We start from the raw sequence: 15,986 nt of genomic DNA on the forward strand, positions 1-15,986 counted from the left end.
ATCCTCTGAATCTTTTATGAAGCACCTCTGATTTCTCTCCTCTTTACAAGCTCTTCTCTGGTCACTTTTTACTCCGCTGGCATAAAGAGTTTTGTGTTCGCTGTCCCGCTGCGTTACGGCTCTCTTTGATCCTACACCGGCGTAATGTCTGCTGTTAATCATTGATGTAAAAAGCTTGTCATGTGTTGTCTCCTTTTCGTAGGAGTAATGGGCGAATACGAACCCAAAATAGAAGTTCATTTCCCCGACTCGGTTCCAGCTGCGAAGGAGTCGGTGGTGAAGCTGGAATGCTTTGCTCTGGGAAAGTAAGTCAGCTCGATTGTGTACATGCATGTGTGTAGGTTGATTCATGCATGAATTAAAGCTTGGAGAGTAAAGAGGCCGCAGCATGAAAAGGCAAGAAGAAGGGAAAAAAAAAAAAAAGGACAGGAATCAAAGTTGTTTTAACGGCATCTGAAATGTGAGCAATCGCAGTCTGATTTGTTGGAAGCAGTAATTCACAAGGCGTCTGCCTCCTTCCCTTCTGTGCCTAATCGCGCTTTGATCACAGCCACTGACAGTTTCAATCCCGGGAACTTTTTGTTCCTCTCTTGCAGCCCCGTCCCAGAAATAAGCTGGAGGAGAACCAGCGGCGTCCCGTTCCCCAGCAAAGTCAAGATGAAGAATTCAAACGCCGTCCTGGAGATCCCTAACTTCCAGCAGGAAGACGCGGGGACGTACGAGTGCATGGCGGAGAACAGGCGCGGCAAAAACGCGGCGCGGGGTCGCATTTCGTTCCACGGTAAGCGAGTTCCTCAAACCGAATAAACACATGTGCACACATGTATGGGAAGCATTATTCAGACAGAGGTATCCAGATACTGGACTGACTCCAGCACCCTGCGATTGTCCAGAGTAGACGCATTATAGACGATGGACGGATTGAAACAATGGAGGCTGCCTGCATCTTCAATTCCATTGATCTCACTGAAAACCCACTCTGGGATATTGTGAATATTATCTCGCTGGCTTCAAATTAATTTCCAGTCAGTATTCAAATCTGTTTACCAACCTGTAGATCCGCTTCTTGCTGATAATCCTCGTCGGATTTAAACTTTGTCACAAGTTTAAATTTGGATGCGAAGCGGCTTTTACGGCTTCATGATTTCTGATACCGCTCTTGACTAATCCAGTGCTTCTATAATTAAAACACGTGTTTGAATAGGTAATCCTTTCCATTTATTTCAAAGCCAAACCTCACTGGCTCCAGACAATGGCGGACACGTCCCTGTCCATAGAGGAGAACCTTTTCTGGGAGTGTAAGGCCAACGGGAAGCCCAAACCGTCCTACAGCTGGCTGAAGAATGGCGAGCTGGTGGCGCCCGAGGTAGGAGGATGTCATGTCTTTTAAAAAATGAGATAGTAGAATGCACATCCTGCAGTTTCACGCGTGCACGTGTTCCCTTTTGCACAGTTTTGCTCAGATGCTTCAACTGAATCATGGGTGATCTGTTTTGCTGTGATATAACTGCTCTAAATGTCATTATGCAAAGGTTTTAATGCCATTTTCTTACCTCTAGTCTACACAATTTTAAGTACCTGCAGTTCCTTATAAATCAGAGGTGTCAAGCATAAGGCAACATAAGTCAAAACTTGGCCGATAGAGGCTCCAGTCTGCCTCGAATCTGACCCAAACATTTTAAACTCATTTCTTAAGAAACAACACAGTGCTGTGGCCCAAGCTGAGTTATCAGTGACGCTGCGACTAAAGAAAGCAAACCAGCATTAGTGTCAAAGCAATGCTGTTAGGGTGAGTTTGTAAAACCATTCATCATGCAGCAGCAGTGGGAAAGGCTTTCTGAACATTTTATTGTATTTTCATAAAAAATGGCATTATCTTGAGATTGCAGTAATTGTCCAAGCTGTGTTGTGTGTGTACGTTCAATCAGCGCTGTTATCTGTATAATGATGACTGATCTCTGTAAATGTGCTCCTGCAATCGACGGGCAGTTATGTTGCATTCCTTCAATGCAAGTGGCGATTGATGTGAAATATGAAAGAGACGTACTTGTCTCTGCAGCGTGTGGCTGTTGCTGGGCTGTGATAGGTGGTTTTCATAAAGTGGCTCTATCTGAATGTCATCCAGATCCAGATCATGTGTATTATCCTTTATGCTATGCATTGTCCCTGAACTGGATAAAGGGTAATGCATGTTGATGCAAGACGTGCACTCACTAAAACCACCTTGGGACTGGAATGCACGTTCGACTATCTCTGCAGGTAATCTTGCTTTGTGATTGGATCTGAGCTGAATGTCAATGCTGATTTTACCTTTTCTGCCTTGATAACAGATAATATATGGTTGATGTTTAAGGTGTGTGGTTGCCATCAGGGTGGTATTGTTCCTCAAATACTGCAGCACTGAGGATCCCTGATGAGTATATCGGGCTTAGAAGAAAAAAAAAAAAAAAAAAAAGGGAAAAAAAAAAGTCATCATCCGAGCTGTCATCAGCGTTTTTCCAGCTGAACAACCACAGAAACTAAATGACGCTTTAATACTCTGTCACTGCTTTCATCAAAATCGTTTTTTTTTCCACTGTTTATCCACAATGCAGGCCAACAGGCTTCTCTCTTTCTATTCTGACATCCACGTGAAATTGCACGAGGCTCTCCAGGCCTTTTGTTTCCTGTCCCCCTCCTTCCTCCTCCCTCCCCGCTGCCCCCCCCCCCCCCCCCCCCCCCCCTCCCTTCACGGTGCTCCAGTAATTGCTGCTGCGCCTTTGGCTGGTCTTGCAATGGATATGCAGAAGTGTTTCTCTCTCCTCCGCAGGGCCGGGTGCAAATCGAAAACGGGGCCCTTTCCATAACCGCGTTAAACCTGTCAGATTCGGGGATGTACCAGTGTGTGGCTGAAAACAAACATGGCATTATTTATTCCGCTGCCCAGCTAATGGTGTTAGGTAAGATTGCCTTCCCTCCTTCTGCTTTTATCCTGCTTATCTGTCTGTGCGTTTGATCATCTCTGAAGATAAAAACCCGCAGCCGTGCTATGGCGCTCCTCAGCAATCAGTCTGCACACTCATTTGATGTCACCATGGGCTCTGCTGGCAAAAATCTGAATCTGATAGAGTGTCTCATTTTACTTTGAGCCGTTTCATCTATTGATTTGGATACTACAAACACGTTGCTTTGTGGCATTGTGCACGCTTCCTCATGTAGACGGGATATTGATTTATTCGCAGGGCTTTGATGACTTCTATCTGACTGACTCGATGAGAAATCCAATTCTGCCTTGATACATGCCATGGCACTTAAGGGTCCTAATGATTGCTAACAAAATGTGATGATGAGTGTGGACACTGGCTGCTGGCTGGACGCCGAGAGGGCGGATGACGTTCAGGTTGTCGATGGGTGGGTCGTCTGCCTCGAGCCCGGCGGGGTTAGAGCTGCGGTCGGCTATCACCAGAGAATCAGAGTTACATCCAGTAATGGATTACTGTGACACTGAGTGCTAAACAACAGTTTTTCTTTCTGTGCTGCTCACCGACCTGGCTTTGCCTTTAATAGTCTCTGAATCCATCTTTATCTGAGGAGGAGTTCCTCGATACTCTTGAACAATCAACAGAGACCCTCATTTTTTCATGTTTCATGTTCAGATGGCAACGTTTTCAAACCGTACGCTCAGAAATGCCAGAAAAGATGAAAACTGTAGTTTGCAGGCCCGGCCAGGTGCTATGATTTATTTATTTTTTTTCCTTTTTCTTTAATTCACCCACCCAAGCATGCAAAGAGAGAACATCATGATGTAAAGTTCCCTTTACAGTCCTTCAGTTGTATGGAAGGCCTCAGTGTCTGCTGTGTGGAATAAATACATCTCCATTTACGCAGATGATCTTATAGTAAATGTACATGTTGTCAGAACAATTAAGATTCTCTGCAATTGAAGTTTCTCCAGCTGTAATTAAGCTAACATGTTCAATCATTAATAAATTGCTGCTTGTACTTTTTAAATGAAGGAACTTCTCAGACCCCGCTTAGGCTATACAACAATTAATTCTAAGTGAAAACAAAAAAAAAATGTCATTGTGCTCTGGAGATCTGTTTACATGGCAACAATTCTCAGAGCCTCTGAAAAAAATACAACTTCCTTGTAACGACTCCGAGTGCAACCTTTTGAAAATGCTCCGACTCCATCTCCATGGAAACGGGGAAATTGCAGGTTTTCTGAAACGCTGTACATTATGTGGTGAATACAAAAAGTTCTTCTGCACATGCGTGATGGACAGTAACAATGTTTTCCTCCAGAGTTTCATGACTCCCAGCACATGTTCTCCTGGACTCAGTAGTTTTGAGTTCAAGCCAGATTTGTCGTCTGTCTGATGTCCGTGCTCTCAACATTGTTAATGTTTAGAGCGTTTTGTCCGCTGCTCATGTCTGCATGATGTCCTTACAAAAACAAACAACTCTCCTGGCATTTTAACTACATTGTTTACAGCATTTCTGCTGTTTCCGTGTAAGCAACCATCATTTTCAAAACGTCGCACTGTAAATGTGAAACTTTTTTGAAATTAAAATACTAAAATGATGCGTTTTCACTTGAATCATTGTCTAAACTGGACCCGGGTCACGATAACAACTTCTCACTGCCCTGTTTGTGAATCTCCCGCCTCTCTCTCTCTCTCTCTCTCTCTCTCTCTCTCTCTCTCTCTCTCTCTCTCTCTCTCTCTCTCTCTCTCTCTCTCTCTCTCTCTCCTTACATGCAGCTTCGCCTCCGAGCTTCTCCAAAAGTCCGCTGAGGCCGCTGGTTAAAGCTCGCTCGGGCAGCGAAGTCACTCTCGAATGCAAGCCTCAGGCTTCGCCCTCAGCAATTAGCCTGTGGAAGAAAGGGAATGAGATCCTGCAGAGAACTGAAAGGTAGGATAAAAGTCCGAGTGCACTCTTTCATTCACATTCAGTGCCGTGTCAATGGTGTATTTGGCATTTGTGCGGCTGCATAAAGGGAAAGGCTAATGAGGACAGTCGGAGCACTGTACCCTCAAGGAAAACTGCACGTGGCTAATAATCTGCGAGCGCCGCCGTTTGCAGATATCTTGTTGTGAGAGATGAGGATGTGAGTCTTATCAACGCAGCATTTGTAAGATTTAACTGTCACCAGGGAAGCGACTGCAGTCTGACCGTTTCTTCTGAACGCTGTTAATTTCATCAGAAACGGAATATACAGTGTGACACATTGAAAAATGATGTGTTTGTGTAGGATTTATAGAATCTGTGTAAATCAAAGCACTTCTTCTTCTTTAGACCTTTCACACATTCATGTAAAAAGGCGATGCCTGTCTGATCCATTGCCTTTGAAAATCACCTCTTACTCTCAGTCAGTGCACCTCATTTGAACATTTAATTGGAAAATATAAAGAACTGTGCCATCACATTTGGTCGTGTTAGATGGCCGTCTTGGAAATAATTTGTCACATTGTAGAACTGAATGAGTGTTTCCAACCTCTTACAGGCACACAGTCAGATATATTTATCATTTAGACATATTTTTTATACTATAAACCATTAAATATGTGGAAATTTAATCAGTTTTATACGTTGTTAGTAGACATATGCAATGCAATGGCCGATATTCCTGATCATGTTTATGTTTATTCCATTAAGTTTTAGTATTTTTGAGCGAAATACAAGACAGACATTCAAACAAACCTTGGCTTGAATAGGGGGAAGGGATTCTTTCTGTTCTGGCTCTTATGCTTGGAAATAAACCCACATTTTGCACATGCGATCACTTGCAGATGTTCACTTCTAATTGTTGATTGAAAGTTCAGTCGTCCTTCCTCCACTTTGAGAAAGTCTAATTCAAGGCGAATGGTCTCGTTGAAAAATTCAGAAAACTGTGGAATCATTTCTAGATCTTTGTCAACTATTTCTCCTCTCTGAATGAATTTGAAAACATGGCTGGAGTAAGTGCTGACAGACTTTGTAACCTTGCAGAGAGAAACTTTGAATCTTTGAGTGTGGCCCAATCGCAGGTTTGGTTTGTTGCTTGTTTTCACCTGCCATCAGGAGAGGACCCTCATGTTAGGATGTTTGAAGGGCTGACTTTATTTTGCTCTTCCTTTTCTGACACATAACGGTCTGAGAGCAACCTCTGAGTGGCCTGGGAGGAACTGCTGAGTGACTGGCCAGACCTGAGAAAAACACACCTCAGCAAAAAAAGAAACCGTACATGTTTTTCTACCCTGAAGCTAAAAGTCTGAAATGAATCCTTGACAGACTGAAAAGTTTCTGTTTGGTCACTCACATTTAGAATGGTTTCCGCAGCAAGTTGTTGCGAGTTGCACTGTGGATTTGGCTCGTTTTGAAGCCGGACGGCCTTTCTGCCTCAAGCGGTGCTCCAACCAGATCTCATCACATTCCAGACTTCAAGTATCTCCTGATTTCACAGCAGCTTTAAAGCGCAGTGCTTGAGGAGGACATGCTGAATCTGGCACGTGGGTTTCTACAGCGTAGGCTTGACAGGTCTCGACTTCCGTCTTGGTCAGAAACGTCATATAGTGGTGGTTCGTGACGTTGCTGAGGCGTGACTGACCTGTCGACGGACCCGTCACGCTGAGTCCGCTCCGTCAGGCGTCGTCCACCGCCACCAGGTGACGTTTCTGACGAAGATGGAAGAACGAAACACGTCAAAGGTGTGTTGGAAAAACCTGCTTGCTTGAACAATTTCTACCTAGACCTAGACTTTGAAATGTGGCTGCGTCTAGTTTGATTCAAGAGCACCTCTATTATTGTGTCTCATTCAACTGTACCTGCCAGAAATATTAAAAAAGCATGCCTTACTCATTTTAAAATTATTACCATATGTTTTTACGATGAAAATCCAACTGAGGAATACACTTATGTACAGATGAAATTAGATTATTGCTATTTTATTAGGTTATATTTCAGATAAAAGTGACTGCTGCATCATCATGTGTTAAACAGCTCATGGTTTGCTGGGTTGCAAAATTTTCAAGAAAACTGATTTAAAAAAAACAATTCTCAAGAGTAGCAGACAAAACACAACACTGAAGACACGAGCGGACATAACAGTGATGCTGCCATGAAATATAGCAAACTAGCTGCTATCAAACTGACCTATAAGCCTGACATGCTGTCAGGGCCAGTTTGTTACAACAAACAAAATGCAACAGGTACAGGAGAAGTTTTTTTTCCATCAAAAGGTTTCATAACAGTTAATTGTAATCATTTTCTGTACTTACTGTTTAAAATCTAAATGTAAAGGTTTTGATGGCACCGTTTTACTGGTTCTGCCCACTCAGCTCAATGGTGCTGTTTGTCGCCCCTGAACTAAATTTTGTTTGACACTCCTAATATAATTCATTGCATCTGTGTGTGTAAAGATACTTTCCTCTGCTTGTGTGTAGAAAATGTCCCAGCTCATGGTGTTAGTCTTTAATCTAGCCCCTCTGAATTTGTAATTGAAAAGCCCTGCTGTATTCAAACCCAATAAAAACATGTTTTATTGAGAGCTCTATGAAGAGTTAAGCACATAAGAGATGATCAGATGGATTTGCCGCAGAAGATCCATCAGCTTTTCCATGACAGAAAGAGTTTAGCTCTAAAACTCAAGCTTTAATTGCTTATCCTCTTCCTCGTGACACACAAAGCCATAACTTGAGTCTGATTGACGCAGTTTCCTCAAGTCTCACTGGACCGGAAAGTGTACGAGCTGACGTGATGAAGACAATAAGCAAACATCAAGCAGCCACTTTTCTGCCTTATAAAGTGGCTGCTCAATTTAGTTTGTTGTCTCTCTCTCTCTCTCTCTCTCTCTCTGATTTCTCATCGAACACGTCGCAGGATTTCACACAAAACTAAAGGAGCAATTAAAGGTGCGGAATCGCAAAAGCAAATCAGAGCTGAGCAGCTCGTCAGCGGAGTTTCCATCATCCCGATTAGAAACGATTGAACAGCGACTAAAAGCCCCCACTTCAAGGCAAGCCACGTGCGCACAGCGCGGCGTCTGAATCACTCCGGCGCCGCTTATTGTAAAGGAGGTCTGGAAAAGAACAATACTAGCGGAGCATCTTGTCAAAACAGCGCCGTGTCTCTTCGGCCGGCTGCAGACGGGGAAGCTGCGTCTACAGCGGCAGAAAATTGGTCCAGTTCCCAAGCCGGCTGACATTTAGAGCAGTATATGTGAAGCCCACGTCTGCTTTTCAAGGTGGATGTATGCAGACACTCGCAGGGGCGACGCTTCCTCATGTATGCAGTCATGCTGTAAATTGGAACAGTGTTTAGAAAGATGGATTTTGTACACATTGTAACACTGAGCAGCACACCGGCTGATGTTGGATTAGTGCTCCAGATCATTCACCGTGCAATACTATTTAAACGTTTTTATGTTCACATCTCTGTCTTTGCAACTTGCCACAGAAATAACATTTTCATATGCAAATCATGGTGTATTGGTAAATGAACCCCACCTTTATAGCTCTTATTCACTGATCCGGCAGCCTTGAAGAGCTTTTTTAAATATTATTATAGACTGATGCAATATAATATATGTCTAAAGGTGAGTATTAGCACTTTTAGCCAGGAATCGTCATGACAACATGAATATGCTGCCACTATTGCAAAAGCTTAAACAGTCTGTTGTGATTAATAAAGCTGTACTGAAATATCAATCCACTTTTATCAGAAATTCAAACGTCGAATATTTAATCTCGTATCTAATCTCATATTGTATCAATGCGTATGGAGTGACTTTTTAATTTAAAGGAAATCCCTCCTATTTCATTACACAAGTTAAAAATGTGACTTTGAATAAGATAAAGCACATTCATAAAACTAACAATACTCAAACGTTTCACTGCTCCATCTGTACTACTTTACTATTCTTACTATTGCTATTCAATGGCTCATTACTGCATCTGCTGTCTCAAGAAAAATGACTATTTGGGATTTAAGTTTGTCAAATAGTTGATGTTGAGAGTCAGGTCCAATGCTGCATGGAGTACTTCTGTTCTGGCAAAATATCAAGAGGAGGAGAAAGAAAGTTTGTATAAAACCAGCAGCTTAATCAGCAGAGACGTCTGGACCAGCAGAATTAGCCCAATGTCGCTCATTAGTTGAACTGCTGACTGGATCCAGGAGGATTTCACTTTCCTTGAACACATTAGCAGCAGTATGTCAGCTGCACTTCTAGACTCTGACAAAGTTTCTACCCCGACAGTGGCCTCCCAGCACGAACCCGCTCCCGCCCCGACCCCAGCAACATAAGGCCTTTAGCGCGCGTTTATTTATTCAGCGAGGTATTGAGGGATGCTCTTTGTAAAAAGTATTTCTTCATTTAGTAATGTGTCCCACAGTTTAGCTCCCGCTGACTCAGGGCGAGGGGTCACCTCGCCTGCTGCGAAACTTTAAGAATTTCATTTCTCTGGGATTCAGCGGAGAGCTGTAAAGCAGCTCGAGGGGTCAGCCTGCTTCCTCGTGCGGTCTTTTTTGCTTTGACACCAATATAATTTTGTTAAAACCACTAGAGTAGCCTCACTGCATGGAAAAAAAACCCCCAGCACATTATGTGAATATAGTGTGAGTATAAAAAAGAAAAAACCTACACACAGATCCACTGAATGCACTGTTTTCACCTTGGTCAATGCATTAAAACAGTATTTTCCTCTCTTTTTTTCATCACTCAGGATTACTCTGCTCCCAAATGGAACGTTAAAGATTGCAAATGTGACCAGACGAGACGCAGCCAGCTACACGTGCATCGCGAAGAATCAGTTTGGGACAGCAAGTACGACCAGCAGGCTGCTCATCACTGGTGAGTCCTGCGCTTCTGCACCCAAATCTCTCTTTACATGTTTAACACGTCCCTGTGTTTTTACTTCTCATTTGACTTTTTAAACTGGTTTTATTTATTACTATATATTTAATTCTGGAAATTATTTGCTTATGTGTAACATGACAAGATCAGAAAGCAGGCATAAAGTTGGATCGGAGGGCTTTTTCAGAACTGCACACACAGGCTTACTTCTTCATATAGTCGCCATGGCAACCTGCAGTTCGATTTCAATTCAGTTTATTACTTCAGCACCAATTACAACATAGTCGTCACATGGCGCTTTCACAGGGAAGGTCCAAACAATCACCTACGGACAAACACGAGCAGTGGTGGGAAGGAAAACTGTTTTTACCAGGAAGTAACCTGCAGAACCAGACTGAGCGCAGGAAGAAGAGGGAAAGCTCAGTTGATCGAAGATTTCCTAACAGTCTAAACATTTCACAGCTTGACTAGAAGATGGTCCAGGGCGATCTGAAAATTGTCAAATTCGTCAAATTTGGAACTGAATTACTTTTAGAGCATATAGATATTGGGTGACAAGGTATGTTAAGATAGATGTTTTATAATTGTTTAAGTCAAGAATGATTTCAGGAGGGATGCATGAATCATTTTATTCCTGAAAATGTGACAAACTGGACATCATTTGAACCAGCTGTGTCAAACATGAGGCCCATGGGCCAAAGTTGTCCCGTATTGCAGAATTTGGCCCATCAAACCACCAAGCAAATCGTACAGGTTTCAAAGATGACATTGCTTTTTGTTTTTTAAATAAATGTCTAAAGAGAAACAAATTACAAACCTTTCATAGATCAGGCCGATCTCTGAATAAACTTCCTGTTAAACTGGAAACTCCTCGCTTTTCTTTCATTTGTATTCCCTACCATATCATGAATTGTTCATTGTGAAATGAATGCGGCTTGCTGTACGTTGTGCACAATAGCAGTCAGTAAAGCAAGAAGCAAACATTATCCTTGATTTTTGTTAAAGGTCATTATTTATGAGCGTGGTGACACAACGCGTCTGCGTGGTCCCCTGCTTTAATCTGTTGTGTGTGGAGCCACCTAACTTATTTTTCTCATTAGCTGCTATTCTTCTCATGCAATGACAGCTGAACCATTTAATGTCATGGAATTTAATTACTGTGACCTTTCCACGGCGTACGCCGAGGCTTCCAATCCACCGCTGCCACCGGTGGGAATGTGCTCCCATCCCCGTATAATCCAGTTTCAATCGTCTCTTTCCAAATTGATCTGGAACGGAAAGTGCGAGTCGGAGATGTCATTAAATGTTACTAATGGACAAGCGTGGAATTTAAGCGCTTATTAAAAATGCTAATGTGAGCGGTGGGCGGCGCGGGGTCACGGTGGGTGCTGCGGTGGGGGTTTTAACGTGCACGCACTGTTATCTGTCTGCCTGGCCAGAGCCCACCAGAATCACCATGAGGCCCACTAACATGGAGATCATCGTTGGCGAGAGCATCGTGCTGCCTTGCCAGATCGCCTGCGATCCGGCCCTGGATGTCTCTTTCTCGTGGGCATTCAACGGCCAGCTCATCGACTTCCAGCGAGACAGCGATCACTTCGAAAGAGTGGGCGGGGTGAGTCACTCCGGGCGTTAAACTCCGAGACTTTTGAGCTATTCCGAGTTTAATTGGGACATACTGTGTGATGTGCAAGGGCATGCTCCACTGCCTGGCTGAGGCTTCTTAGGCACCGATAATATCCAGGCAGAGCGATTCTTGCCAAGGCTTGACCATTTGAAAGTTTCCCCGTGGTGACTGGTGAATGGACAGTCAAAAAGATAGAGACATCTGTTAGGAGTCACTTACATTCGGTCGTTCGCGTGCCCTAAAAGCCCTCCGCGAATGGTTTTATCGGGCCAATAATCAGGATCTTCACCTTCTGAATGGGCGCTGTGAGCTGCCATGTGCTACACCTCTAAAAATATATCGGTGAAATGCCATTGCGGCAGTGCAGAGGAGCCTCATTAATGAAGTCTTTATACTTTTCATCCCTTCAACTTCTAATTCCCGCACCTCAAGGGAGAACATTTCCTTATCATCTCCCTGTGCCATAATTGAATTTGCATACCTATTTATGAATCTCAAGCCCTGAAATAATTAAGTAATGAGCTGGCTGGCATTCACCAAGGGCAGGCCTGCCACCAGTAAATGTTCATTTGAAATCCTTATGCCTTGAAATAATGATAAGTGATGACTTTTTGTTGAGTATTTGTTCCCTTTGATGAAGGGCAAAGGTAATTGTTCAGACACTTGTCACTTTATTATGAATTATCACACACCTTTTTCTTTTTCTTTTTCTTTTTTTTTTTCCCTTCCACTCATCATCCAAGGCTGGTAATCTGATTTCTGCCAATTCAAGTGTTAAAGGTTGCCATCACATCTGAATTCCCTCACAGCATTGTGGTCATGCCAAACTCATATCTTCCTGAATACGAGGAGCAATTACTAATGACATTGAACTGTGCACGGGAATTTAATGAGATCTGGTTTTCACAGAATCTGTTTCCCCTGTCCAGAGAGATTACCAACCCCCTGCTCAACAGCTTCTGATGAATTAATTAACATAATTAAAGCAAATCTGCCTCATCACTTCCTGCTTGCCAAGGCTGGGGGGGCCTCGCGTCCCATCGGGAGCTTTAAGGTTGGCCAGGTGGCGTCTGACATCCGAGAGCAAAATCAGAGGTTTTCAAAACTGTCAGGCGAAGAAAAGGAACAAAAAAAAAGAGAGAGAGAGAGAGAGAGAGAGAGATAGTTGCTTCATCCCGCTCGGAGATGCCATCCGGCTCAGCTGCGCTTTGTCAGGTGCCGAGGAGAAGGCGGAGATCCGCAGGCGCCGGTGCCCACAGACATGGCAGCGCAGAGCTGTGATCAGCAGCCGCTGGGAGTGATGAAATCTACTGTGACTGCAGAGAGTTTTACCTGCCTCTACCCCCCTCAGGTGACTGCTTTCCAAATTAGCACACTTCCCTTCACAGGTTGACGTGTTTTGTGACAGACCACTTCAAGACAAACCTCCCATCAGCAGTCAAAATAAAATACAAAAAAAAAAAAACACACAGCAACGTTGTCTGGATTGTAAACGTCTTCTTCCCTCGGTATACACATTTCTCCAGCAGATAAGACTCTTGACGTTACCATCAAAAGACCATCCACAATCTATACAGCAAAGAGGTTGCTCTCTTTTTTTTCTTTTCTCACACTGTGCAATATCAGGTTCCGTGAATTTCACACCATTCAGGATGGATCTAATAATACACAGGTAGCAAACCCCGGTGAGGTTGACAGAGTTCTGCAGGAAAAACAAACAAAAAAAAAAAAAAAAACCATAGGATGCCCATTTGCGGGCTCGTCTTTGCGTTTGGATAATTGTAAACCAGTGGAACGCTTTTCCATCATGCAGCCCATCACTGGAAGTGACGCTCAAAATTAGCAGTGTAATTTGAAGCCTCCACTTTGGATTGATGACTGAACATTTTCCACCTTTCACCCTCGGATTGTCCATTTCTGTTTGTGACAGGCTTCTTTTTTTTCTTTCACCCAACAACAAATATTGTCTTTGCTGTCAAAGACTTTTTTCTCTTGTGGAGCGTAGTTGTTCAGAAACACATAAAGATCTGCAGTCCATAGAATTTGTGGGCGTTTCAGTCACAGCTGGACCGCAGTAGGTTCATGTTGCTCCAACACAACCACATTCTGCTTCAATGAAAATATGGACATATCCTTTGAACACTATAAGCTAGTATTGCTCACTGTGGCTGAAACTGCTCCTCAGTATCTGACTGTCAGAGCTTTACACATTTCTTATACAGGCCATTTAAAATTGTATCATATTTCTGTGGCACTCACAATTTGAGCGATTCAGTAACTGCGTTTCCTCTTCTTGAGACGTTCCCTGGTGGATTGACCACTACGCTTTGGATCGTTATTGTTGAAAGATCCACTACAGGTATAACTTTCTGACTGAAAGCTTCACACTGTCTGCAGATTCTCTTTGACATGATTAATGACTCCTAATGTCAAACCACAGCTTTTCCATCTTCATGCTTCACAAGCCTTTGAAGCTATAAGTGGTTTGTAGTCCGTTAACATCCCCTTTAAAATGTTTGTCAGAAGCACACGATCCTAAAAGGACGGCACTTTGATGATTATCAAACCACTGATTCACATTAAATTTCTTTGAAGAAAGGACTTTTTTCCTGAGATGTCTACGCCTAATGCATAGACACCTTACAAAGTGTTTAAATCATAAACAAGGGGGTGGGATTATTATGATAACGATACAAAGTGTGCCACGTAAAAAAGTTAGCAAGACACAGCTGGATATGGTTGATCGTTATAGTCCACACATCAGTAGAAGATGAAAGTCTAGATATCTGTAAGGAGATGACACTGAAAGAACCCTTATCATGAAAAATCAACTCTTATGAGCTTTCAGTATTGTTATTGTGATTATTTTATAAAAACTTGAGTTAAGTTTCTCTTAATGTTTCTCTTCAGTCGCGCATTTTTGAGTAACCTATATGAATATTCAGTCTGAGCTCGACTGCCCTCCCTCTCCCTTAAAAAAACTGGCTCACTGGTTCATGTCAGGCGGTGGAACCAATCATGAAGCGTCAAATACGAATGTGCAGCATCGTAGTGTTCTTTAGGAGAACCTCTTGCCTCCATAGACTGTCATTCATTGTTGCTTCACATGATTGTGGTACACAGGCACCACAGATATATGCAACATGGACTTGTTAGACACGCTCATCCACAATCAGCGTGGGGTCTATGCAATGGTAATATTTTGTAATGCAAAAGTAATACGTAGTGCTCGGGGTGCTAAAATAGCTTATTATTGACTGTAGATGACTGTGACAGGCACAGGAAAAGCATGGTACAGCTCCTTTAAAAGAGAAAGACTTTTCCAATAATACTTCAGTGGACAACGCAAGTTAATTAGGTTACAATCATGGTCCCGAAAACACCAAATGCTTCACGAGCAACTGGAAACAGCAAAGCGTAAGACCCCACTTACACAACATTCCAAGTGCAAAAAAGCATCGTTTTGCGTTTTCGTGTCAGAAAAGTTTCACGTTCACATGGCGTCTTGAAAACAATGTCTCTTCACAAAAATGATGGGGTTTGTGGCTGGACCGAGGAATTGTGTGATTGGATTTATAGTCTTGTTAAAAACTGGATTTGTTAAAAAGATCTCCCTCTCTGCAGCGAGAACTGATAAATGCCCTCACGTATAAGAAATACAACAATTTTGTCCTGTGTTGTTTTGGTCCCTGATGGCCTCCGCATGCAGTTTGTGTAAAATAATATTTGCTCTATACGCTGAGAGTTCTGCTCGTATCTTGCTTGAGCTTATGTAATGAGGGAATAATTAGGTATTGCCTTGCCAATTAGCTCGACTGTGTTTGTTTTGCGTGTCCTGCGTGTAGCCGGTTGTTATTTGTGAGGGGGGGGCGGGGGAGGAGGCTGGATGGTCGGGTAGTGCCTGAAGGACAGCCAATAGCGTTATTTGTGCAGGGTACATCTGCCATGCTTGTTGTTGGTGTGTAAATAGATGCAAAAAAAAAAAAAAAAAAAAAGGAAAAAAAAATCAGTGGCCTGGAGACGCTGTTATAAATGTTAAAACACGCCAGAGCCAGAAAAGCAGCTGAGTGATGAAACAACAGCACATCTCTTATTTAGCCTTATTTATTTCCATCTCCTCTAGAGTATATCGGGCGATCTGATGATTCGTAACATCCAGCTGAACCATGGTGGGAAGTACGTCTGTGTTATTGACACCGATGTGGAGAGCCTGTCCACCTCTGCCATTTTGGTAGTCAAAGGTAAGAGAACCAATTGATTTCAACAGCTTGTTTGTGTATGCCTGGCGTGCGAATAGCCCGCTGCAAAATAATGCTGCTTCAAAGCATTGCTGGTGAAAGGAGTTTGAAGGAAAGGTGCGAAAAATCCCAGAGGCTTCCTGCAAAGATACATTACAGAGTAAACGAGAGGAAAAAAAAAAAAAAAGCCAGCCGCACCAGGCAGAGTCGGCTTCTGTTTACATTATGCACTGAAAAGTAAAATAAAAATTGGTGCGCACGCCCGTGCCGGCTGCCGTGTGTGACTCTGTGGCTGAGTTAGCCGCAGTGA

At 43.0% G+C, this 15,986-nt stretch overlaps 1 protein-coding gene across 1 annotated transcript in view; it reads left to right on the top strand.

The window, feature by feature from the left end:
- The window catches only part of cntn3b (contactin 3b), a 70,970-nt gene that overhangs the window by 41,806 nt on the left and 13,178 nt on the right, over positions 1–15,986 (top strand). The window contains exons 7-14 of the mRNA XM_030091113.1: positions 203–305; positions 597–781; positions 1,230–1,366; positions 2,810–2,939; positions 4,743–4,893; positions 9,681–9,808; positions 11,251–11,426; positions 15,562–15,679. Coding sequence (XP_029946973.1) covers positions 203–305; positions 597–781; positions 1,230–1,366; positions 2,810–2,939; positions 4,743–4,893; positions 9,681–9,808; positions 11,251–11,426; positions 15,562–15,679 — 1,128 coding nt within the window. The remainder of the gene's footprint in view (positions 1–202; positions 306–596; positions 782–1,229; positions 1,367–2,809; positions 2,940–4,742; positions 4,894–9,680; positions 9,809–11,250; positions 11,427–15,561; positions 15,680–15,986) is intronic.

Source organism: Salarias fasciatus, chromosome 5 (assembly GCF_902148845.1).
Source record: "Salarias fasciatus chromosome 5, fSalaFa1.1, whole genome shotgun sequence".
NCBI classification, from domain to species: Eukaryota; Metazoa; Chordata; class Actinopteri; order Blenniiformes; family Blenniidae; genus Salarias; species Salarias fasciatus.